Below are 25,580 nucleotides of genomic sequence, written 5' to 3' on the forward strand. Positions count from 1 at the left end.
TAACTCTCCTATAGAAGAGGTTAAAAAAAATAATCAAAAGTTTTTATTGTTTTTGTATAATAGAATTTACACAAACACCTTTCATTTATCTTATATATTAAACTGCAGGTAAACTATTTACTGGTATATTCATTTTAATGTTCTGTAGCTTCTTGGCCAGGATTCACAGAACAATCTTAAGAGAATCATAAAGTTTTTGTTTTTTGTAAACAGGATACACTCTGGGCAAAGCTGTGCCAAGTTCTGCGGCTTGATGGTTTCAATTTCTGCTCTTGTATTTAAAAGAAAATGGCGGACTGTTCTTGCTGGACTGTTGCACTCTAGTGTCGAGAAGGCATCTTACTTAATTTTGAGTCTGTCTAAAAGGAATGTGAAAATGGGTTCTAAATCTAGACCAGTCACCATGTTTGTGATAGGTAGGAAATGCATCTTCAGAATGTAGTGGCTTCAAAGAGACCATAATCAGGAGGCGACTTTCCACACCAGGTTTTCTGGAATCTCTGTATCCAGGAGAGAATAATGAACAGCAAGGACGGGAAATCAAATGTTTATATTTATTACAGCATGGGGGAAAAAAGAGAAAAGATCTTGATTTATCTTTTAAAAACCATCCCAGACCAATGAAGACATTTAATTTAGCCATCACTTTAATACAATGAAACCTGCCAGTTATCTCTTTAAAAAAAAGTGTTGCATTAGGAATGGAACAAATCTTCCATTTGAAGGTTTATTATTATTATTTTTCTTTAAATATAATCCTGACTGTAACTGTGAGAATCTTCGTTTGCCCACCCCATCCCCATCGTCTTTCTACAGAAAATAACACAATCAAAATGCCTAAGAAAAGGGCAAGCATTTCTTTTTTTAAAAAAATCATCGTCTTCTTAAAAATTACATGGTTTCAAGTACTTTTTTTGATAGTAAAAACAGGCCAATGTTTTCCAAAACAAAACATAAAGCAAAAAAAAAAAAGAGAAAAGAGAAAACAAAAACCCAAACAAAACCATAAGTAAAAAAAAACATTTCATTAAGGGGTGCAGAAAAAAGACATCCCTTTAATAAAACATTATCAACAAATATCGTACACAAACTACAATGTATAATAATTACTTTTCCTTTCCCTCGCTTAACTTTAGAACCAGACTACAAGGTAAGAAAAAACACTTAAACAAGATACAATGTTCTCAAGAATTCGCACAAAGGTAGGTAAATCCAGGGTAAGATAATATTTTACATAATATGAAATACATAGATCAGAAGTGAAGGGTTGTTTTTTTTTTCCTTTTATATAAAACAAAGACCAGCTACAAGGGGGTGTAATGTACAGAGATCTCAAGACTTGCGAGTTTCACTATACATGATATGCTTTTCTGTAGTCACCCCTACCAGGAGAAGGTAAGATTTATTTATTTATTTTTAAAATTCTGCTTTTAATTACAGAGGGGGGAGGAGGAGGGAGAGAGAGCCTACAGAATAGCAAGTATACAATTTAACAACAATAATTACTTAAAAATATCTCCATCCAGTTCCAGAGCATATACAGTGAAACCCTAGTAAGATCACATCGTTTCGTTAGAAAACCCCAAACAAAAAGAAGATGCTAAGAAGTTTGCACTCACAGTTTTTGAGTCCTAGGTCAAGTTTTTAATGCCTTTTCGTTTTATCTCTGACACCATCCCAACAGGAGAAAAAAAATAAATCCCAAATACAGATAGTTGACTTACAACCATTAAACAATGCTTTGAAGCTGCGATGCCCTTGGAAAAAGGGACTTAATGACTCATCCTCAAAGCTATGACCATCACACCACCCTACGGTCAGGTGATCACAATTCGAGCCGTTGGCAACTGGCTCACGTTTATGATGGTGGCAGCGTCTTGTGGTCACATGATCATGATTCGCTACTTTCCCAGCCAAGCTTCTACCAAGCAAAGTCAATTGGGGAAGCCAGATTCGCCTATCATCCAGATTCGCTAATGGCCATGGAAAAAATGGCCGTAAAATCAAGTCTGGTCACGTGTTGACTTGCTTAACTATCGCATCACTAAGCAAACAAAATTCCAATCCCGATTCTGGCTGTAAGTCTAGGACTACCTGTACCCTAACCCTCAATACCCCCCTCCCCCCCCAGAAATTCTGACATTTTCCAAACTCTGCAAAAGGGCAATTCATAACAGTGCTTGGGGGGGAGGGAGAGGACGGAGGACAAGCAAGGGAGGGGGCTAAAACAGTGCATGCCACAGTCACAGATATACCCAAGATCACAATGAAACTTTTGGAGGATGTGATCCTACGAGGGAGCCAGCTGCATTACAACTGAGGCAGGGAAATCTTTTCCACTCAGATCTTCTTGATGAAGGAAGTGTTGTGCTGCAAGACACCAACGTAAAAGGAAAGGGGGAGTAGGGGGAAGGTCTTCTGAACAAAACCCACCAATTTATTTATATATATATATATATAAAAACTGTCCAGTTTTATTATTTTTAATGGCTACAGAGACAACATGAGATTTCATATCTAGACTAGCTTCCTTGCGTAGCACAGCACAAACATACAAGAGGTTTAAAAGAATAATCAAGCAAAGGAGGCTGGAATTGGGCGCTAGAGGCTTCTGTTTGTTTCCAAAAAAATGAACAACAAAAAAAAGTGTCATATACATATAATAAATCCTTCTGCAGAAGAAGGATCTTGTCATGTCTTGAAATATTTTAAAGATTTGTCCTTCATTGTTTTATGGAATAAAAAGTTCAGCCTTTTTATTGCATGAAACTAAAAATTAGGGCTGGATCCCCGGCTCTGAATGTCTCCCTGCCAAATGCACCTAGCGTCTTCTCTTCTTGCATAATTTCTTGAGATCCTCCAAAGGGCAGCTGACTTTTTCTTTATCCTGGAGAAGAGGATGCGGGGTGAAGGAAGAGGGAAATCACACACTCATTGTCATGCTGGGAGAATACTGGGTGAGGAAGGGAAGGGCAAGGAAAAAAAGAAAGAAGAAGGAAAAAAAATCACACAGTAAGAATGAGGCCAAAATCAGAAGAAATGGCTAACTAATGTGCTAGGTAAGAAAATGGGGAAAGAGATAAATCCTCCTAACTGATTCAAGAAATCACAGACAGAAAATACGTTAAAATTCTAACTTCCATTCTTTTATCTCCTGTTAGTGGTAGGTTGGTGGTTAGGTGGAAACTCAAGTGTTGCCGCTTTTACTATTTCTGTTGTCATGTGTATACAATGATAAAGACCCTCAGGTTGGAATGAATATAATACTACAATACTTTAATCTTACCTATTTTTGCACGAAACAAATTACACTAACAACAAAGATGTTTCTTTTTCTTAATTAACCTTTCCTTCGGTTATTGGATCAGCATCCCTGTTTTGAAGCTATAGCTCGTATTAGCCTAATTGGAAGAACCAGCCACTTAAATTAAGTAGCTCTACTGCTTCGACCATCAAGGATAATTTTCAAAAAGTCCATCCATTCAAGAAGATACAGCACAGTTGTGCTTTCCTACTTCTTCTAACACCCTCATTGAAAATTTGATTCTAAGCTCCTCACGGTAAGACCTAGTTGATTTATGTTACTTTTTTTAAAAAAAAACAGTATATAAATAATAACAACGGCAATGATTTTCCTACATTGAAAGGGCCTCTGTGATCAATATAAACTCTAGCCAGAAGTTGTCAGGCAACAAGTTTCTCTTATGCACATAGAGTACACATGGTTGCTGTACATTAAAACTGGGAGAGCCAAGTAAGTTTCTTTTTGTTTGCTCTATGGTTCTAGCATTGTTTCAAAGGAACTCTATATATATTTCCTTATTTTTAAAAAATAACTTATGGTCTCTATTTTCCCGATTTGGAACCATTTCTCTTCCTCTTGTCTAGAAGGTATGCTACATCCAAATATCATACTGATTATCTGACTCTGGATCTTTTCCCAGTTCTATCAGCCCCCAAATCATACTTTCTTGATTTTTTTTTTAAATCTGCTGGTCCAGTAGCAAACCTCACATTGTCATCCAACATATTCCACATACATACAACGGATACTTCTCAAAAGAGCCTTGAAAAGCTCCCAAGATCGAAATGCAATGTGTTTAAAGAGCGGGTGTAAGAATGACTCACGTTGTCATTTTGGAAGGAATGGAGGAAGTTGCCTCCCAGTTCACCATCATCTCGTGGAGTGCCCGGAGGATTGCTAATGCCACTTATGTTGTTTGGAGAATTCTACAATTAAAAAGAAAAAAAGGGGGAGGGAAGGGGGAACACACAGACCACACACATACACACTGAAAGTGAGAGAGTGTCTTTCAGCAACGTGTACACAAACAACTATAGGAAAATACATTGTTCGCGGATGAGCAAAAGATAGCTAAACATGAAGCTTGTGCATAGAAAGAAAGTATTGCACTTCATTTAGAGCATAAGGATCTTCATCTGCTAAGTCAACAGGGGAAGTCTGCCAACAGCTGCATTAGCTTCCGGTTGCCCTCCGGGTGAGATTCAAGGTGCTGGTGATGACCTATAAAGCCCTAAATGGCTTGGGTCCGGGATATCTGAGGGAACACCTGCTGCCGGCATCAAGCTCCCTTCGTCCAGTGCGCTCCCACAGGGAGGGTCTTCTCAGGGTGCCACCGGTAAGAGATTGCCGGCGGACGACACCCAGGGATAGGGCCTTCTCAGTGGGAGCACCTGCCCTTTGGAACCAGCTGCCAGTGGAGCTGAGGACTGCCCCCGACCTCCGTTCATTCTGCCGGGACCTGAAGACCTGGCTCTTCGAGCTCTCTGGCCCAGGCTGAGAATTTTAATTTTAGTTTTAATCTTAATTTTAACTGGGGTTTTACTTATGCAGGGATGAATATAATTTTTTTAATCTGTTTTTAACTTTTGTATCTCTGTTTTTTAATCACCCTGTAAACCGCCCTGAGTCCTTCGGGAAAGGGCGGTATATAAATGTAATAAAATAAATAAATAAAAATAAACTAGTCTGACAAACTAATAAACTTGGACAGGAGGATGAACATTTCCTCTCTACTTTTACCCCATGTTGTTAGCTGCGAAGTCGTGTCCACCCATCGCGACCCCATGGACAACGTTCCTCTAGGCCTTCCTATCCTCTACCATCTTCTGGAGTCCATTTAAGCTCACGCCTACTGCTTCAGTGACTCCATCCAGCCACCTCATTCTCTGTTGTCCCCTTTTACCCCATAGCGTCCTATAAGCCTTAATTTGCCATTTCATACCAAAAAAAGAGATAAGAAGCCCCCCACCTAAGTATAGTAGCAACATATTGACTTACTTTTGGAAGTCCATCAATGTCTCCTGACCCTTATGAAAGGTGATTGGGATGGTGGGTTGGAGAAGAAGAGAAAAACAGGTTTGTTAGTAAAAAGACTTCGCTTCCCTCTTCTAAATCAACATTTTCCCCAACTAGCATTGAAACATTTAGATCCTGAACCTATATGTAGAAAATAAGGCTGCTGCAATATGTAAGGCTGGACCTTCTGGGAAGCAGCTGGCAGTACATTAGTGAGCTGTAGGTCACAGCTGGGCTAATGCAAACCTCTTAACATTTGCCTCCAGAAAAGGACATGCTGGGGGATGCCTCAGCTGCCATTCCTTTGCATGGTAAACTCCCTGGAGCAGAGCCCAGCTCACCTTCCTGCACAGCACTAGAGCAATGGCCTAATCGAGTTGCTACGGCCTCGGCTCCCTCCCGTGAGCTTTCTGACACTGATCAAGATGGAGTACAGCACCTCCACTTCAGCTAGATGTATAAGGCAAGCATGGGAGGTTAATGGGTCTTTCTGCTGCTTTAATTAAAACACACACACCACAGATAGGTTCATGCTGCTTCTTCTCTGTTATCTATCAACAGGAGTCCAGCAAGCTTGTGACTAGCGGTTCCTGTTTTCTGGCTAATTTTCGACACTACTAGTGTTTTAAGAATGGCAAAAACATTGGGATTGCTGATTATCGACATAGGGCTTAGTCGCCTGTGAAAACATGGAGGAATTTTCCCCAGAAAAATAAGGAACAGGAAAATCAAAGCCATCCATTTACTCATGAGAAAGCCCTATGGGTTCTGAAGACAAAGAGCAGCAGTTGCAGAAATGTGTAGAATATCAGGGCAAAGGAGCCATTAATACAATCCTAGTCACACGGCACATTTATTCCTGTCCTAGTGTTGAGCCTTTAAACATTTCCTACAATACCTGGGAGTGATGCCATAAGAGGCCAAGAGGTATCATGGAAAAATAAAATGGCAGTGGTCTGTTGCCCATGTTGCTGGATTAGGTTGGGGGTGGGTGGGACAGAGCATGTTGGTGTGGGGAACTATGGAAGGAAGCAGCCAGCTAGAGTAGAAGGATACTAGATTAGCGGTCCCCAACCTTTACGGCTTGGTAGCTCAGTGGGTGGGGGAGAAGAGGGGAACGGGCCTGTGCAAGTGGCATGCCAGCCCGTGCATACAGTACATATGCCAGCCTGCTGCTCATGCAAGTTGAGCTGCGTGCACGCGCACTGGCCCACCGCTTGTGGAAGTTGAACTGCACGTGCTCCTCCAAGTTGAGCTGGGTGCATGTGTCCGTGTGCCGGCCAGGCACTTGTGCGGCCTGTTTCCTAACCAGGCCATGGCGTGGTAGTGGGCCACGGCCCAGGGCTTAGGGACCCCTATGCTAGATTTAAAAGCTGCCTCCTGGAGAGGACTCCCAGATGCCTGAAACTGGCTGAAGGAATTCCTCCCTCTGCATTCTGACCAATGTCTTACTACAAGGCCTTCTCTCCTAGGTTCCCACAACTCACTCTGACTTTGGAATGATTTGGCCTCCTTGTAAAATATATAAATTCAGCCACTCATTGGATGGGGCTTACCCAATCAGAAACCCCCAGAGAACCAACTTCTATTAAGAGACAGAATCCTGTGTGACTTTGCCCCCCAATACTTTTTGTTCAGCTTACCTAATGAGCCATTCATGTGATGGGGTTCCATCCCACCCATGCCTCCCATGGGGCCATCTGATCCAGGCCCCATTGGGAACTGAGGGGGTGAAAAAAGAAGGCATCCATTATGATTGATCATTTGTATTGTAAAATGCCACCCAACCGATTATCTTATGTATGAACAGCGATAACATTCAGAAAGTTAATACGTTCTGCAAAGCAGGATTTTTTTTAAAAAAAGTCTGTTACTAGGGGAAAAAAAATCTGATAGCTTCAAAAGAGAGAACAGCTAGAGCAGGGGTAGGCAACCTCGGCTCTTTTATGACTCATGGACTTCAAGTCCCAGAATTCCTCAGCCAGCACAGCTGGCTGAGGAATTCTGGGACTTGAAGTCCATGAGTCATAAAAGAGCCGAGGTTGCCTACCCCTGAGCTAGAGGTATCAAATTCCATCAGGCAAGATGTGGTAAAACACCCTAATTTTTAATATATTGGATTTTATTCTACCCATACCAGACAGCTACCCAAGCTTTGAAAGAAAGCTGAAATTATCAGTCCCTTGAAGAGAGTGCACAGCAACGGCATATGCTTTCGAAAGTAATTTCAGAGCAACCCTTGGTAATTAGCTGCAGCTAAATGTGCAAGATGGAGTGGGGTTCAAGCTGTGTTCTCTTTAAAAACAGCCCAGTCTCAGCAATGCATGGGATGGTCTTGACCAGAGCCACATGAATGCTACTATTTTAATAAGCATAAAAAATTAACAAAGTCCTGAAGAGTTAATCACTTGTTAATGGTTTGTTTTATTTCTATTTTGAAGCAAATTGCTGAAATCAATTAAACTGCTTTACCCTCAACTGATGAAGTTAATTATGATTTGTTATGGTATCTGATATGTAAATTATTAGAAAGCAGACTTACATTCGACCGACTGCCTCCAGGCGGTACAGGATTAATCATTGTGTAGATGTTGTCACTTGAATTTGTCGAATCTATAGAACAGTGAAATCCACTAAGTCAGGGTGATTAATTCATTTCTTAATTAAAACAAACTCATGCCACTTGAACTCATTCTTTCGAGCTTTATCACCTAAAATTCCCTCTAAGTACCACCATTTTCTGGCTAATTTGTATTTAATGAAGATTCACAAAGTTTTTAATCACAGAAATTCAACTGTGAAAAGAAGTCTGCTACTAACCAAGGATCTTGAAGCCTTTTTGCTACGAGAGATGAAGAAAGATAATTTGCTGCCACATGCCACTTAGCGCCTCAAAATTAGCCAGTGAAATTATCTCACTGCACCATATTTTTTCCTTCTTTTTGAAAGAAGAGTAATATTTATCATTTTATGTATTCTCTTCCCCAATAAAGCAAGCGCCTAGATTTTTAGTATTGGTAGCAGGAGGAAAGTCAAGCTGTAGGATACAAACACGAAGATTTATAAGCAGGCCACAGTAACGGAATTAAAAAAGGCCGGATGATTTGTGGCTGAATTAACATATGGATTGTTTTATTATGATCTAGTAAGAAATGTGGGTCAGAGTCCTCATAAAAATGCAGGAGGAAAGCAGTGGTAATATTAAAAGTGTAGCTCCAACTCTGCAGCTGTTGTGCACCCGTTACATGCAACAGGGCCGCCTTCTTCAAGTGTCCCTTTTCTTCTAATTGATGCTCTAAGTGTGAGCCAAATCAAACTTTGGCCCTGTCAGAATATCCACTATACACACACACATACACACGTTCCATTCTCTTCCTTTACTGTAAGGCAAGATGGGGAACTATGGCCCCTTTATAACTTGGGGACTTCAACTCCCAGAATTCCTGAGCCAGCCATGCTGGCTCAGGAATTCTGGGAGTTGAAGTCCCCAAGTCATAAAAGGACTATATTTCCTTGCTTCTGCTATAAGGGAACCAAAGGCTAGGAGGGGATTTTATGCAGCCTTCTGGGAAGAGATGTGGACAACACTGTGCAAAGTGGCATTCCAAAACTGCTGTGCATCCTCTGTAGTGTAAAGCCGGAGGATGAGTTCCTGGCTAATTCTCTGAGGAATTCCTTGGCCCCAGTACAGGGAAAGCCCACAAAAGTGAAACATTACAGCCTTAACCACACTGGATTTAGGGAGTTTAAGAGAGTTTATTTTACATTTTCCTCTAATTCCCTTAGGGTCTGTAGAGAATGATTTAAGAGTCTACAAATCACCCAGACATGTTTTACTTTGGATAAAAAGTTTCACCAGGACAATGAAAAAAAAGATGAAATAAGCCTATTATAATAAGTCAACATTTATTAAGAATTATCAAAGGGAGCAGTGCCACACACTTAACCCTGCTTGCCAGGAGCTTGATGCTGATTGCAAACTGTCTTTGGATGAATCCAGAAAGGCTGATCCACAGGTGGACCTCCATTGTCTAATTCCTATTGGACAACTTCCCCATGCTTTAAGCCTAACAGAATCTAAGCCATCAGAGGAAGGAAGGAAGGAAGGAAGGAAGGAAGGAAGGAAGGAAGGAAGGAAGGAAGGAAGGAAGGAAGCATTTTCATTTGATTATTATCTGTAGCTGTTCCAAAACAAATAGGGCATCAACCACATGCAAATGTTATGTTGTCACTTTCCATCAAGGCCAACAATGAGAGAAACTCTTTTCTTTTCCATGCCGCTTTTCCCGTTCTCTCCCCCATCCCTTACCTGCAGGGCTAGGCATGATGGGTGTTCCAGGTGGACCTCCGCCACCAGGGGGCCCCTGTTGACAAGATTAAATAGGCATCAGGCACCACTGTGATAACATAGCCTGCAATAGGCCAGCCAGATCTTGCTGCTGTCAGCAACAATGTCTCACCTTGGTATTCAGCCAAGCATTAATCTCCTGCTAAAACCTTCCATGCACCCTTGTAGCCAAAGTGCAATTTCTTTGTTTAAGCCTCAGGAAAAAATGAAGGTTTTACAGAGAGAGATAGCAAGGTGCTTCTATGGAAGAGGCACACACTGGGCCTATCTGTCAGGGAAGGAACACAGGGAGGGGGACCGTCCTTCCTGTAACCTTCACATCTGCAGAAGTTGCAACCATAAGTGGGCAGTTTAGAGCATTGTAACTTGCTACGTCAGTGTGTTAACCTGATGGTCTGATTCCAGTCCAATTAAGAATTAAAGCTGCTAAAAATTCTGACTGTAACTGCTCTTAAGATAAATTAAAAGTGGAGAATCACAAGTATCACGTCATTCATAATGCTGGGGGTTAGAAAGGTATTTCTTTCCATACTTTAGGGCAGTTATTTCCTAGCCTTGGTGATTTTCAAGACAAATGGACTTCCAACTCCCAGAATTGCCCAGTCAGTGTGGCTGGCTGAGGAATTATGGAAGTTGAAGTCCACGTGTCCCAAAGTCACCAAGACTGAGAAATGCTGTTGTAGGGGGATGTGGACTGAAGAAATGACTTCCTCTCCATCTTATGCTAATCAACATCCTCTCTTTTCAGCATGCTTTCTGTACTATGCTTCCTGATTTGCATATTATACAGATGTGGACGCTGCCCTTCAGCAGCATAAACAATGCGACAGCATGAAGACTTTTAACCATAATCTAGGCTGCATACTTGTGAAGACAAGTGTGCCCAGAGCTAGTTAACAGATATACTGTCACTTCATGACATGCGACTAGGTTACTCGTGAAACTTTCTCCTCCCAGAAGTCTTGACCTGTCCCACCAGATCTGAGAGAAGGGACATGCTCTGGGACCCTCAGTAAAGCAGTGTCATTTGGCAGGCCTAGGAACCATGACTCCTCTGTGACGGTGGCTGTCTTATGGCTCACACTCTGATCCTGTTGGCTTTTCCAGAAGACTGCAAGGTCCTGGCTCTGGGATGTTTATGGAGCTCATTTTTTCCCCAATACAGTCTTGACTTGGGGTTTTAATGGATCTGGATTTGTAGGCGATGACCAGGCTGAGCCTGAAGGTGGGGTCAAATGCATCATCATTTTGGAGTCTCTACGCTCCCAGAGTCCAGCCCCTCTTGAAGTCCATTGATCTGGAGCCAATTTGCCTTGACCATTAGTAGATCAGATTCCTGTGTATAGGTAGCATGAAATAAACTTATGGCACTTTTGAAATCTATCCTGGTTCCTGACTTCTTGCAGCTGACAGGATAATGTTCTCTTCTGTGCTCACTGCCCATTGATTAGATGGGTGGCCATGCACACTTGTTTAGCTGATGGATTAAAAAATATGAACTTACCACATATGTACCAGGTGATGAAGAAGAATATGGAATCTGCAAACAAAGCGCACGCATAACTTTTCAGAGAGGGACCTTTTGACAAGGGAGGGTTCAGAACCCTAATAAAAATACTTATTGTTTTTAAATATGCTTAAGAGGATAGGACAGCTGCAGAGAAGGAAATGGAGGATATCCCATGTCTCCTTCTCAGGATGACACCCCGCTGGGAAAACAGAGCAAGGGATGCAGCATATATTTAAAGAGAGATGCAGAAAGAACAAATAAACTCAATTCCAAGGTCCAAGTGATAGAGGCTTTCCACAGAGAAACACTTACTGAGTTAGCGCTGTTAGGATTGGGCCATGGTCTACCAGCTCCTGGACCCCTGGAGTTCAAGAAAAGAAACAAGCTTTTAGCGCACACGCACACACTTACTCAAACCCAAGTAGAGAGTAAAACAGCACTCATTTCCACATCAAATGAAAGGTACATCACTCAAAAGCCAGGAACATAAGAAACGCCTTACATGTTAATCCCAGGCATGCCGGGCCCTAGAGAGTTGGGTGGAGGTCTCATCCCGCCGCCATAGTTCTGCAATGATAACCAAGGATCAGTCTACCATAACGAGAAGGGAAACCGGAGAAGAAAAGAGAAAGGAAAAAAAACAAACAAAAACGAGAGGGTTAGTTTGTGAAAATGAACTTTAATTAAAAAAAAAAGATGATGACAATGAACATACAGGTAAACTTAGCAACTTCTAAAAGTGAAATCGGGCTGTGGCAACTCTCATTTTGCTGCTTGACTGGAAAAGCTTTTTTTTTTTTTAAATCTTAAAAGCCACCAAGTTTCCATCTCTTAGTACAAAATATACTAGAAACTAGAAACGCCAATTGGGCAAAAGCTTCTGGCACTGCCCAAGGTATATCAACAAGGGAGTAGCCCCACCTGGAAAATAAGTAAGATCTAAGAAAAGTAATTCATTCCAAAAACAAACAAACCAAATGCAGTTTGTTCCTTACACGTGAATCCAAACAAGTAGGAGATGTAAAATAATTAAATTACTTGCTCGGGGTGGGGTAACGGTTGTGGAGAGACTGATGTGAGGAAGCAGAACATGAGAGAGATGGGAGTGAGAGACAGACAAAGAGAGAGAGAGAGAGAGAGAGAGAGAGAGAGAGAGAGAGAGAGAGAGAGAGAGAGAGAGAGAGATATTAATTCTGCTTTAGGAAATGCAGAATAATGAGCAAGCAATGGGTTTGCCCAAGAGGAGATGTTGACAACAGCAAAGTGTGTAGCAGGTTTGTGAAGAGCATTCCTTCCTCCCAAAAGTCTGTCTTCAACAACAGTAACAAAGAGCAATGCTGATCAACTAGCATCTCAACTGCATACCTTTAATTTTACTTCTTAAAACATTACAATCATGAAAGACACAAAGGACTTTTCTGGCCAAAGAAATAACATTATGGGTCTATTAATACGATTACTTAAAGCCCTTAAAATTAGAGCACTTAAATCTTAAAAGTTAGAGTGACCCTATTTAAATTCACTTCTAGATATCCAAATGTCTGCTTAGCCCAATCTTCCAGATATCAATCTTCAAAAAAAAAAGTCAATGCAAGCTAGGCATAACAATTTGTTTTAAAAATGGGAAAGAGATCAAATCCATCACGTTCTTGGTAACATGCAAGGCTACCGTTCAAGAAGCAGCAACGAATAGGGACTTGTGGTTGAAGTATAAAATAGGAGGCATGAGTCAAGTCCTCAACGCCTGCTCTTTGGTTGACTCCTTACCCATGACAATGTTCTTTATGCAGAAATTGTAAATGCTACTAAATAAGCCAGCTGGATTGCATGATTCCTGAACTAAAAAATCTGCACAGGTTGCTAGTTACCAAATGGGCTATTTTCCCCCATCAAGTTGTCCTAAGCAAATGAAGCCACAACCACAGCTATGATTATAATTAGGAGGTAAAACATAATCTAAATTCCTGAGAGGCAAACAGACTGTTTGGCTGAAATATTAAATGAAAAAAAAAAACCACCTCCCCATCTAACAGTCCATTACAGCCTCCACTTGATAGTACTTTTTCCCCTCAACATTTAATCTTTTATTGGCTGGAACAGAGACTTACATTACTCACAAAGTGGAACAATGGCAACCAGGAAGAAAAGGATTTGCTCTGAGTTCCTCACTCATACATAGCCCATACACAGAAAAGCATACTACCGGTAGAAAGTTTGTCTCTAACATTCACACAAGGCTTCATAAACATATGGTGCAATCACACTTGTTGCTTACAATGGCTAAATGACATGCCTACATCTCCAAAAGTATGAAAGAACGCTACAGCTAATATGCTGTTTCATTTTGATGAGCAGCACCTGGTTTGCTTGACATATGCCGTGAATCCAGAACCTTTCATGAGGCCGTCTTTGTTTGGCTGGTGCAATTATAAGAAATGCAAACTTTCGTGACAGTATATGAGAAACTTTTGAGAGCTTTGAGCTCACCAAGAGTTCCAGACTATTAAACCAAACAAAAGAACACCTGGAATCTAGACTGGCTTGGAAACAAAATCCCCTTTCTCTCTCTCCTGGTAGGTTCTCATTCTCTACTGGGTATCAGTACCGTTCATACGCTTTTCTTGTGATAAAGGTAAAAGGTGAAGGTTCCCCCGCACATGCATGCTAGTCGTTTCCGACTCTAGGGGCCGGTGCTCATCTCTGTTTCAAAGCCAAAGAGCCAGCGCTTGTCCGAGGACGTCTCCGTGGTCATGTGGCCGGCATGACTAGACACCAGAGGCGCACGGAACACTGTTACCTTCCCACCGGAGTGGTCCCTATTTTTCTACTTGCATTTTTATGTGCTTTCGAACTGCTAGGTTGGCAGAAGCTGGGACGAGTAACAGCAAACAGGATTCGACCCGCCAAACTGCCGACCTTCAGATCGACAAGCTCAGCGTCCTAACTTCCCCAAATAGATAAACATGCTGTTTTCACAGCAGGAATTGATGCAGAAGATTTACGTAGGGAGCATATTCTAATTACTTCATCCCAATCACTGCAGAAATAAGACTTAGAAAATTTCAGCGCAAATGTGCTCCGAAACTCATCAAAATTTATTTGCCTCCTTCTCCAAATCTAGACATACTTCTGTCTTTGCTTCTAGTTATCTAGTCTCACCCTAACAATTATTGGCCTGAGTGATTGCTCTCTTATACTTGCATATTTTCTTTATTCTGGTAGAAGTACAGGACCAGAGTGCAGGTCTGATTGAATCAAGAAGAGCAATATGGTAAGGAAAGTTTGTAATGCTCAGTACTTTTGCTGCTGCAGCAAATATGAGAAATATCACAGGATATTAGTTGATGCGTGCAATTTGTAGCAAGAAACCAAAATGTATTCTTGCACATTTTCCTTCTAAGATGCTATCCAATACTTTACAAGATTACAATATCAAATTTGCTGGAATGGATTAAGAAAAATGATTTTCCAAAGGCTATTAGCCCACTTTCCTTAGCAAATGGATACTCTCTCATATACTCATTTTCAGGGTCGCATTCTGCACTGGATGCTTATAGATTGTTTCTGCTTAGGAGAATGCAAATATATTGTTTCTTTTCTATTTCCAAGATGCTCTCACTGTAATTCATTGTGATAATTGTTCAAATTGGGCTAAGCAGTAGTTTTGCATAACCACAGTTTGAAAGATTTAAGTGAGGTAGCAAACCATGAAGTGAACAAGAGAACCATTATGAAAGGCCAGGAAAGGTGTACAAAACTCCTGCATATTTTTGTCCCTAGGATTCAGATACCGACTGAATCACATACTGCAATAAGCTTTGAAGATTGAGTAAGATACAAGTTGGTGAGCTTTGAAAACATGTTTTATATAAGAAATCATCATCATCACCACCACCACCACCTCCTCAGGTCCTTGGGAAGGACTCACTAGGTGGACAACAATGCCAAATCTAAACACCTGGCTGTGCAACCAAATATAATAACGCTAAGCCATAATCTACATGGTTTACAAATTGTAATGAGTAAGGTCTTTAACATACTAAGCAAACACATGGGCAGCCAAGAATATTTTATAGTTGAGTGCTATACTAAAACCAGGCACTATTCAAAAGAGAGCCCAGAAAAAATGGGATTTCCATCTGAAGGCGACATATTTACAATGCTTCATTAAGAGTGATGTCATCTTGTCAGATGGGCAACATACGTAAGCATGTTTGGAACTTGGACCTCTTGTCTCCAACCTATACAGCAGGGGTCTTCAAACTTGGCCCTTTTACGACTTGTGGACTTCAACTCCCAGAATTCCTCAGCCAGCATGCCTGGCTGAGGAATTCTGGGAGTTGGAAGTCCACAAGTTATAAAAGGGCCAAGTTTGAAGATCCCCTGCTATACAGTGAAGATGATTTTAACATGCCTCTGCCCCTGGCTGCAGATGCAGGAGAACATAAATATGACTGTGAAATTCTTGTCCTCCCTTAACTGAATGCTACCGAATGATCTCACCTTTACCTGTGTTCTCAAATGGTTAGGTGCATGCTGCAGTGAGGAATAGCAGTCTGTAACTACAACCAAAGAAAAACCTGTCTGAAAATGTAAGGTGAGTTGGAGAGGCAGATGTTTCAGCTTGGCAGAGGAAGAAGCTAAGAGAACAAGAAGATGGCAGGACAGAGCCACAAGAAGCAAGCTTATGAAAGAAGAGGTTTGCATCACTCCCAAGACAACAATAAATACTCAGTTATTTGGAATAGCCAAGAGGCAAGCAAAAATTGGACTCAATGAGAGAAGAGAACTTTCAGCTCTCTTCCCCAATTGACTTTAACCTCTGAAAGCCTGTCTCATGGATCTGGAAACTGTTGGCCTGAGTAATTATCACTAAGACAATCCTGGGGGCAAAAATAAATATAACATACTGGAAAATTTTTATCTCTGAGCAAGAGCTCTGAGGGCAGCTTAGAAATCTATGTAGATTCTTCAGGTTTAAACAGAAACAGAACTCTAGAAAGCAGAAAGGAAGCGTGATTTGGTTACAACCAGGATTGTTTCAATCCACCTACTCTTCCTTTGTCTTCCTTCATTTCCTGTCTAGAATGTAGCAAAGGTGAAATATATGATTTTTTTTTAAAAAAAAAGGCTGTGGGGGGGGGGGAAAGCTTGTTGAGTGGGGTCTGTGTGTCTGCTCCTGCTATAAAGAACGAGGTAAATCAAAACAGATGAGACTGCAGCAAATTTAATTATTAACATTGATTCAACGGAAATACATACAGCGTTCTATCTGCAGCCTCCTCTCTTCCCACCTTGCACTAAGATTGTCATGCCTGAGTGGGAAAATCCCAATGAAATAGAAGTTTACCTAGACTAAAAAGCAAAAACAGAACGGGAATAGATGGTTGCGTGAAGTACGTGATGGGGGGAATGTTCCTTTTTTTTTTTTTTTGAAGCCCTAACTAAATGTGGGAAGGTGGGATTTTTCCAGACATATGTAAACACACTAATGTAAAATGCATTACCACTAATGGTAGAGAGAAAAGGTCTTAGAAGGAAGGGAAGAGCCCCTAGAGGCTGCTTTTATGATGTTTTGCTTGCAAACTTCAGAAAGTAGCATGCATAACGCTTGGCACTGGACAAGGGAGGAAATGGTCTGCCTAGGTTTTACCTGTGGACCTGGGCCCATCGGTCCCATTCCTCGAGGAGGATTCATCCTTTGCATCGGCCCACCCATGTTGGGATGCCCTAGTGAGAGAACAGAGAGGAAGGTGTTACAAGAGTACTACGGAGAAATAAACAAGGAGCAAAAGGAAAAGCCCAGTGAAGGAATTTCTGAAGGCACCTTCAACATCTGTTACCTTGTTGCCGTGTGGGGTCCATGGAGTTGGGCAGCAATGGCTGTGTACCAGGAACACCTCCTGGAGGCTGCAAAAGAGGGAAACAAAAGCTGATAAAATCTAAATTATGGATACCTAAAAACCATTAACATTCTGTCTTTTCTATATTAACTAGAGCTACAGATAGGCAATATTTTATTTCTAGTCAGGATAACCCCCCCCCCCCATGCAAAAAATGCAGAACTCATTTTCAACCAATAACACACGGCACTGAAGTTAAACCATTGGATGCAAGGCCGTGTGAACTGCTCGGAATCACCTGAGACCGGTGTTGCTGAATGTGGGTGAATATAAATCTGAACCCTTGCGAGATGAAATTTTAAAAGCTGGGATGAGGAAGTTGTGTCCCTTCAGCTACCGCTTACATACGACCCCTCAGCGTAGCATAATTTGCCAGGCAACGTGGAGATGCTGAGAATTCAGCAACATCTGGAGATCCACAAGTTCTCTAATCCTTCTTTACAGAATAATACTGAGATTATCAAATTGGGTCTCAGTAAATTTATTTAACTAGTTCCATATTAAGTTTCTATTTTGGATTAAAGTGACTTCATAGGAAGTTCATTCAAGCTTGACCTCTTAAATGATCTATTAGTATTGTCAGTAAATAACATGCATAGCTATGTCACATGGAGTTGTGCAACCTGCAGTTGGAGAAGAAGGCCCTTCCTTGGGAACTCAAATATCACTTTCTATGTACAGATGCTACTGATGAGCACATAGCAAAAACTTGTCACTCAGTTAAGAAATCTGTCCAAAGTTATTTGTCTCCCTTCTAAAAGAAATTGGTTCTGTTCAGAAACTTCTTAAATGATCAATTCTGCTTTCAGAATTTGCTCTAAGAAAGCAGTGGATTATATATGGACATCCTTGCGTACTAAGTTAGTATAAATAATTATAGAAAAATCACAAAGAACAGGCTTAGCAAGTCTTTTTTTTTCCAGAAGGGGACTCAGAAGTGCTTTTAACAATTAACAGTCTCTTTTACAGCCCTTAGCCAAATGATTTAGATAATATGCACAATCCAGGAAACTTCCACTTCCAAGCTCCAACTTATTTGTTACAGGCGTTCCAGAAAATCAATTTGTAGAGCAGTAATGTGTGATTGTCCATATGCTAAGGGGAATCCAGAAGCCTTCTAGTTAAAAATTTTAACTACAATTTTCCCTGAATCAAATGACAACATTTCAACAATTGATAAATACCTTTCAACACTTTTCTGGTCCAGTTTAGACCAGAATGGAACATGACTGATTAATATGGCAGAGAACTACTCCTATTTCAAACAGGAATAGGCAGACCCATCCTCTGTCTCTTATGTATTTATATATTTATTGTATTTGTTTCCCCACTGTACGAGGCAAGCAGAGAATTATTTTTAAGTAGCAGAATTCATTTTCAACTCTGAACAGCAGGAAGACCATACTGAAAACATTACCCTCCTTCTCTCTTTTAATATGCCAGCTCTTTGTAAATTGTATATTTACTCTTCCTTAACATAATTTTCTTTGGAGCGATTAGTTGTACCCTGCTTTCTTTTCCTTAACTCCGTCTGTTTTCACTGCCAAAAATTATCATTCCTTTATCCATGACACAGCGACAAAAGGCTTGGGATTTTTTTTTTAAAAAAGAAACTAAAAATAAAACGAGAGGAGGTTTAACTCTTGATTGCTGCTTTGTCAGCCATTACAGACAGGTGTCATGAAATACAGCTTCTCTTTGGATTGCTTGTGGCTGATGGGAAGGGTAGTCCAAAAATAAGTGAAAGGCATTTGATTGCCTGAATTAAGGTCACATCTGAACCCCAAATTTCCGTTGCTAAGCAAAGCATTTGCTAAGTGAGTTGTGCCCCCTTTTACGACCTTTTTTGCCACCGTTTTAAGCGAATCACTGCAATTGTTAAGTAAATCACGTGGTTAGGCGAATCTGGCTTCCCCCATCGACTTTGCTGGCTGGAAGCTTATAAATGGCGATCATATGACCCTGGGACACTGCAACTGTCACGAATACATGCCAGTTGCCAAGTGCCTGAATTTTGACCACGTGACTATAGGGATGCTGCAACGGTTATAACTGTGAAAACTAGTCATAAGTCCCTTTCTTCAGAACTGCTGTAACTTTGAATAGTCACTAAACTAATGGTTGTAAGTCAAGGAATAACTGCATTGCAGGACATTTTGGTTCTTGCCAATGGGAAGGAAAATTCCACTAAAGAGGGTATCCGTAGTACACTACATCGAATTACAGCTTTACCTTTGAATAAATTATGGTGATTTATGCTCCCTTGCTTATTTTTCAGGGGCAAGCTCTGTAGAAGAGTTTCCACAGGATTCATACTTATTTAAATCTAACCAATTTATTCACTGATTCATTTATAGTTGAAGAGATTAATCTACAATTAAATATTTGGCAGATCCATATTAATTTATTTTTACAGCTATCTCTCAAACAAAAGACCGAGTTTATTAATTTCACTATTACACTTTCATTGGAGAAAGCAGTTCACCCCATGTGATGTTCACAACAGACAGCACAAAATAGAAATGTTTTATTCTGATGCCAACTACTGCTGGCAAATGCATTTCGTGTGAACGCCCCTTCCCTCACACTTCGTTTTAAGTAGCAAGAGTAGCTCAAATCATAAATCTTAGGAAAACAACTTCAGCATGCTCAATGTAACTAAGAATATTTAATTTTGAAAACATGCAAAGGATGCATTTAGAAGATATGCTTGTTCTTATAACCATAACATTTTTTGAAAGGTGTACAGGACCGGAGTATATGCTGTATAAATCTTTCAATGGCTTCTGAATACCAGTCACTGGAAGAGAATAGTGGGAAGTTATTCCCGTATGAATTTATGGCCCCAATGCAAAACAAAATGCGGTATTTGTGCTGTAGTCTCTTAGAACAATTTCGGAGCAGATTTTACTGCTCTTTGTTGTGTTATTATCTTAAAGAAAGAGCCCCATAAAAGTGGAAGTGTAAATATTTTCTGTGACTAAGGCAGTTTTCTGTATTTCTTTTCTACTCTAGTTTGCATGAAGCCAGTAAAGAATTTGGCTATGTTCTGTACTCTTTTTATATTCCATGGGGTTGTTGTTTTTTTAGACCTACAGGTTTTATTTCTGCCAGCAAAACTCCATCTGCAATGAAACATGTTTAGTGTAAGAACAGGTAAACATTTTATCAAAGCTTGTTTCTCCTCCTATGTATATGTATCTCAGTCTGAATACATGTAGTCCTTGACTTATAACCACAATGAAGCCCCAAATTTCCATTGCTAAGCAAGACAGTTAAGTGAATTTTACTCCATTTTATGACTTTTCTTGCCACAGTTGTTAAGTGCAGTTGTTAAGTTAGTGATACAGTTGTTAAATGCTTCCCCATTGACTCTGCTTGTCAGAAGGTGCTCACATGGCTCTGGGACACTGCAATTGTCATAAATATATGCCAGCTGCCAAGCCTACAAATTTTGTTCACATGCCCATGGGAATGCTGCAATGGTCATAGGTTTTTTTCAGTGTCCTTGTAACTTTGAACAGTCACTAAATGAACAGTTGTAAGTCGAGGACTACCTGTAGTACTGTAAAAAGTTATCTGGACTTAGAGGCTAATACAGTACCTGGTTTCCCATTCTAATGGGGGGCCGTGGGCCTCCTGCGTATCTCGGTGACATAAAAGGCTGTAAGCATATAAAAATAGTTGAGTGGCAATGAATGTTTAAATGTGGAAGTCAACATTAAGCACTCTTATTTGTACATGCACATGAAAAATGACTCCCTCACACACACACTACATACACACATTTCATTAACTAAGTATTTTTGAGATAGAGTCCCAACCAACTCAATAATAAATTCAACATCCTGCATTCCACGCAACTTATAATTTGACAAATATATACAAAGCAAATTAAACAAAAAAACCCCCTCTTGGTAAGTATTTTGTTTCTAAATCTTTGGGTGTGTGTGTGTGTGTGTGTGTGTTATATTTTAAACTTTGGCAATTGTAGATTCAGCTGTTAAAATTAACACACAACGTCTGTACTGGATATTCTTTTGCTTAGTTTGTTAAGTGAAAACGAGGTTTAAGAAGGGTTGAGTTTAAAATATTCCAATGACAAGTTGTGAAAACATGTTCTCAAACCATATTCAGGAGAATAGAGTAAAAATTATATTTGCATGTAAATTAGCATCCGCGAAATGAAAAGCTGTTTTCTAAACTGATGTCAATAAAACAAGTTCAACCCAGAAAAACAGACGTCTTAATGGAGATGGAATGAAATAAGCATTCGGGGCCCACAGCTTGAGTAGAAATAAATCTGCAAAGTTACTGAAATGATCCTGGAGCCTCATATAATGATGTTAGCGAAACAGAAGGAACCCCGCATGCTAAAAAGTTTCACTCAGAACACACATATCCCCAAATTCAAGGTTTTACCTGACTGTGGGGTCCCATCATGCTGTTGGGGTTGTGAGGTGGAGGCTGTGCGTGTGGCGAGGGCTGAGAACCAGGCGGTCCCTGTCAGATTGGATAGAAGAAGGTGGTTATAGATCAGGTACATTCATGCGCAAGAAAAGAATTTGCTTAATAAGTTGATAAATCTTACCAAACAAATAGTTTGGTTCGATGTTTTATTAACCGAAGAAGAATGGCTAAGCACATCAGAAGAGCTTTTAGATTACAAAGAAAGAAAAAGAAGGGAAGAGGATTGGGCCGTAATTTAGTTTCGGTCGCCGTAACTGTACATTGTTCTTGAAAATGCCACTGAAATTCTTCTAATAACACTGACATCAGACAGCAAATAAAGTAACATTTATTATTTAGCCACATCTCATTTTCAAAGTTTGTCCTAGAATTCTGAGTAATGGATAGAATGGGTTTCTTTGGTAATTGCAATATCTGGATTAGAAACCATGTTCTGTTGTCCTGTCACTTGACCCAATTCTACTGATCATGGACAGCTTAAAATACATACAATGTATAGCGACACATAATTGGTGAGCATACATTTTATTGCCATACCTTACTAAATACAAGCTCTGATCTCAATTAATATAATATCTTCCTAATACTTTAGATATTCCCTTGTCTAGACTCACTAAAAACTGCACACATGGCATCACAAGAAACACAGCATGTCTACCATATCTGTCCTGGTATCTTCCTGCATTAGAACATGCTTTTCCCAAACTACGTTAATCAGACATTTTGCTTAAGTCCAACATGTAGAAAATTTGCTTTGATAGTATGAATCACGATGCAGATTCGGGCCACACAGCTTTTCTATCTGAAAAGAATATCTCCTGATGCAAGTCTCACTTTTCCACAATATTGGATCATCAGTAAATGCATTTGTTTAAATATTTGCGGAATGTGCAAAACAATTTGTTCACTCACAATCCTGTCATAGTAAATTAGCATTTTATTTTCACCTGCCACGCAGCTCACAGGAGGAAAGAAACAAAGAGAGAGGGTGTTTAAATGTATTTCTTCTGCTTCAGAGTACTCCCAATCCGGGAATCTGCGACAACAGTAACAAACGAGCAGGGGCGTTTTAAAATATGTCTCTACATTCAAAATAGAGACGTCCAACAAATGGGAAAAAAAAACCATTTGTTTCAACCAAGAACCAGCCCATTGTGTCAAGCTACCTCACGCTAGGCACGCTTTAGCAAAAAGGAACCGTGGAATGCTTTGGGTGTTCTGAGTATCAAATAAAACAAAATCCAGATGGAGCAAGTAAGGAAAAACTCATCTGCACTGCCCTTCTTTCTCATTTTGACATATAATAGCCCCTTCCTGCCCCAAACTTCTCAAAACTGCCTCCCCCACCCCCCACCCACCCCCGTATTAATGACCAATGTTCTCAGATTTTTTGCCATTCTCTTCCGTCCCGATCAACCCAATCCTCTTTCTATGTGGAACAAAAAAAAAACCCTTTTCTCATCCCAAAGATGCTTTTACCAAAAGGCCACTGGACTTTCTTCTTCCATTCTTGGATGAAAAGCAAAACATTTTCGAAGGGGGGGGGAAACCCCCCAAGAAAGTCCAGTTGCCTTTTGGAAAAAGCACCTTTGGAACAAACATGACCTCAACGATTGAGAATCTTCACAGATGCTTACAACCTTTTTTCTTCACTTGCCAGAGCAAAACACCTGAAACATTCACTTTTCAGCTTTTCAGGTGTGGATCAATCCCCTCCCAAAAAGCTGTTCCATGCAGAGATAGAATTTCTTATGAATGGCGTAGCTTGCATAGTAAAGGTAAAGGTTCCCCCGCACATGCATGCTAGTCGTTTCCGACTCTAGGGGCCGGTGCTCATCTCTGTTTCAAAGCCGAAGAGCCAGCGCTTGTCCGAGGACGTCTCCGTGGTCATGTGGCCGGCATGACTAGACACCAAAGGCGCACGGAACGCTGTTACCTTCCCACCGTAGTGGTCCCTATTTTTCTACTTGCATTTTTAAATGCTTTCGAACTGCTAGGTTGGCAGAAGCTGGGACGAGTAACAGGCGCTCACTCTGTTACGCGGCACTTGGGATTCGACCCGCCAAACTGCCGACCTTCTGATCGACAAGCTCAGCGTCCTAACCCACTGAGCCACCGCGTCCCTTGCATATATCTATGCAAAACTACAGCATAGCCTTTTCAAGATGTCTGCTTATGTTCCTTCATCCTGATTAACTATTTGGTGATCCAAATAAACTTTTTTGACTAGTGATTGGGAAAACACTGCATTTCCTTGCAAGGAAGGAAAAACATGTTTTTATGGTTTTAGCTCAGTAATGCTACAAGTCTAGACTGGTTAGATTAAACACATTATCCACTTCCAAGAATCTGAACTTCTTTTCTAGAGTGAGGTCTGAAACATGAATATCCAAATTCAGGCTACGAGGTACATACGTTGCTTGTTTAATTTTATTTTTTTCCTCCTTGCAAATAAAAACAAAACTCTAATTCATCTGGAAACCAAATACGACTTGTAAGTAGTACATTAGGAGAAGCAGCCACACACACACTTCAGGAAGAGCAGACGAACAGATGTTCTATACCTGCCATGTTAGTAATTTCAACAAGTGGTTTGCCTTCTAGCTGCTGCCAGCAATGGCACGGTTTGTTACCATGAGCAATTTTCTTAATTAACAGACATTAATTAGCCATTTAGCAATTTTGCAAGCATTTGTTTAGCAGCTTTCCTAAACATGAATACCACTGTGATAATGGTACTGATTAGAGGATCCCCTAATTAACAGTACAGGGAAGGAAAATTGAAATCACATAAATTTAAAAGGGGAGGGGAAGTTAATGAAGGCAGGACATATTTGCACCTGCAAATCTTTTGTACAAAGGAAACTTGAGTGCAATATAAATAAAGGAGAAAAAGAATTGTTAAGAGTTAACACAGAAAGATACAAACAGAAATCTAAACAGAAGCACGCTCTTTGCTGATCCTCCAGGTTATATTTAACCTGGAAAACTGATTTCCCATCGCATTAATAGAATCTATTGTGTGCAGGGTGATAATGTTTGCTCATTAACTCTTCATTTAACTGAAGGCTCAGAGCTGCTTCTGACATCTTATCTTGGCTATGCTACCCTTGTTTCAGCACCGATAGCCAAACTGACATGATGATGTACAAAAGACATACCCGCCTCAACTGTTGCCTTTCCCTTTTAAATAATTATATACAATGAATAGGCAAGAATTAGGATCCTGCCTTCTAATACTACCCAGGAAAAGCAGTAAGACCTGAAACATGTGCAACTTTCATACCTAACACAAAACACATACATTTCGTATGCGCTATTATTCAGACAACACAGACAATGGGATCTTAATTACGGTATCATGTCCTCTACCAAGATTAGTCTCTATCTGGAAAGGAATCTTTAAAGGGTCTCTGACAGTGTTCAAGAGAAACTAAATGTTAAGATTATTTAGAGCCTTGGTGGAGCAGTGGGCTAATGCCTCCTTAAGTAACACCAGCTAGTGCAGGTTCGCATCCCACCAGGCTCAAGGTTGACTCAGCCTTCCATCCTTCAGAGGTAGGTAAAATGAGGACCCAGATTGTTGGGGGCAATTAAGCTGACTTTGTAATAATGCCGCTTGGGGTGTGTGTGAAAGCCCTAATAAGCAGGCATATACATAGAATGAAGGCTATTGCTAAGCTTGTAAGCCGCCCTGAGTCTTCGGAGAAGGGCGGGATATAAATGGAATTAAAATAAAAAAATAAAATAAATAAATATTTAACTGCAAACGGAAAACAATTATATATATTAGCTGATGCTCTTAAAATGCTTTCCTAATTATTTTCTTCTTTTAGCTATGTAAGCTGAATGCCAACCAAAAAATTACTAAATGATTTTGTTTATGGGCTTGTGATAACTCTCCCCCAATATCCAACCAGATATTGTCTAGTTATCGAAACAGACTGGAATTGATATGTACTTGTTCCTATGTCCTGTTTTCAATGTTGGTGGTTTCTTTTTCCTAATCAGATTTCTTGCAGAACAATG

The 25,580-nt window shown here is 40.3% G+C and overlaps 1 protein-coding gene across 7 annotated transcripts in view; it reads right to left on the reverse strand.

Annotated features, from left to right (window-relative positions):
- SSBP3 (single stranded DNA binding protein 3) overlaps nucleotides 1-25,580 on the reverse strand; it is a 208,188-nt gene continuing 182,608 nt past the window's right edge. Inside the window, exons 6-19 of one of the 7 annotated variants that reach the window (XR_014492086.1) lie at nucleotides 21,504-21,584; nucleotides 20,686-20,745; nucleotides 17,022-17,088; nucleotides 16,832-16,908; nucleotides 11,681-11,769; nucleotides 11,491-11,539; nucleotides 11,173-11,208; nucleotides 9,630-9,684; nucleotides 7,863-7,933; nucleotides 6,964-7,042; nucleotides 5,303-5,331; nucleotides 4,129-4,230; nucleotides 2,822-2,953; nucleotides 1-500 (exon numbers count right to left, since the gene is read on the reverse strand). Coding sequence is in view for 6 of the 7 variants with exons in the window: in XM_083359292.1 (XP_083215418.1) it covers nucleotides 2,822-2,887; nucleotides 4,129-4,230; nucleotides 5,303-5,331; nucleotides 6,964-7,042; nucleotides 7,863-7,933; nucleotides 9,630-9,684; nucleotides 11,173-11,208; nucleotides 11,491-11,539; nucleotides 11,681-11,769; nucleotides 16,832-16,908; nucleotides 17,022-17,088; nucleotides 20,686-20,745; nucleotides 21,504-21,584 (861 nt within the window). In the remaining variant the exon portion in view is untranslated. Of the gene's footprint in view, nucleotides 501-540; nucleotides 2,954-4,128; nucleotides 4,231-5,302; nucleotides 5,332-6,963; nucleotides 7,043-7,862; nucleotides 7,934-9,629; nucleotides 9,685-11,172; nucleotides 11,209-11,490; nucleotides 11,540-11,680; nucleotides 11,770-16,831; nucleotides 16,909-17,021; nucleotides 17,089-20,685; nucleotides 20,746-21,503; nucleotides 21,585-25,580 lie in introns of those variants that run through there. The other 6 variants (XM_083359292.1, XM_083359291.1, XM_083359293.1 and 3 more) reach the window with 6 other exon arrangements.

The sequence above is a fragment of the Vipera ursinii genome (assembly GCF_947247035.1).
Source record: "Vipera ursinii genome assembly, chromosome: 3".
NCBI classification, from domain to species: Eukaryota; Metazoa; Chordata; class Lepidosauria; order Squamata; family Viperidae; genus Vipera; species Vipera ursinii.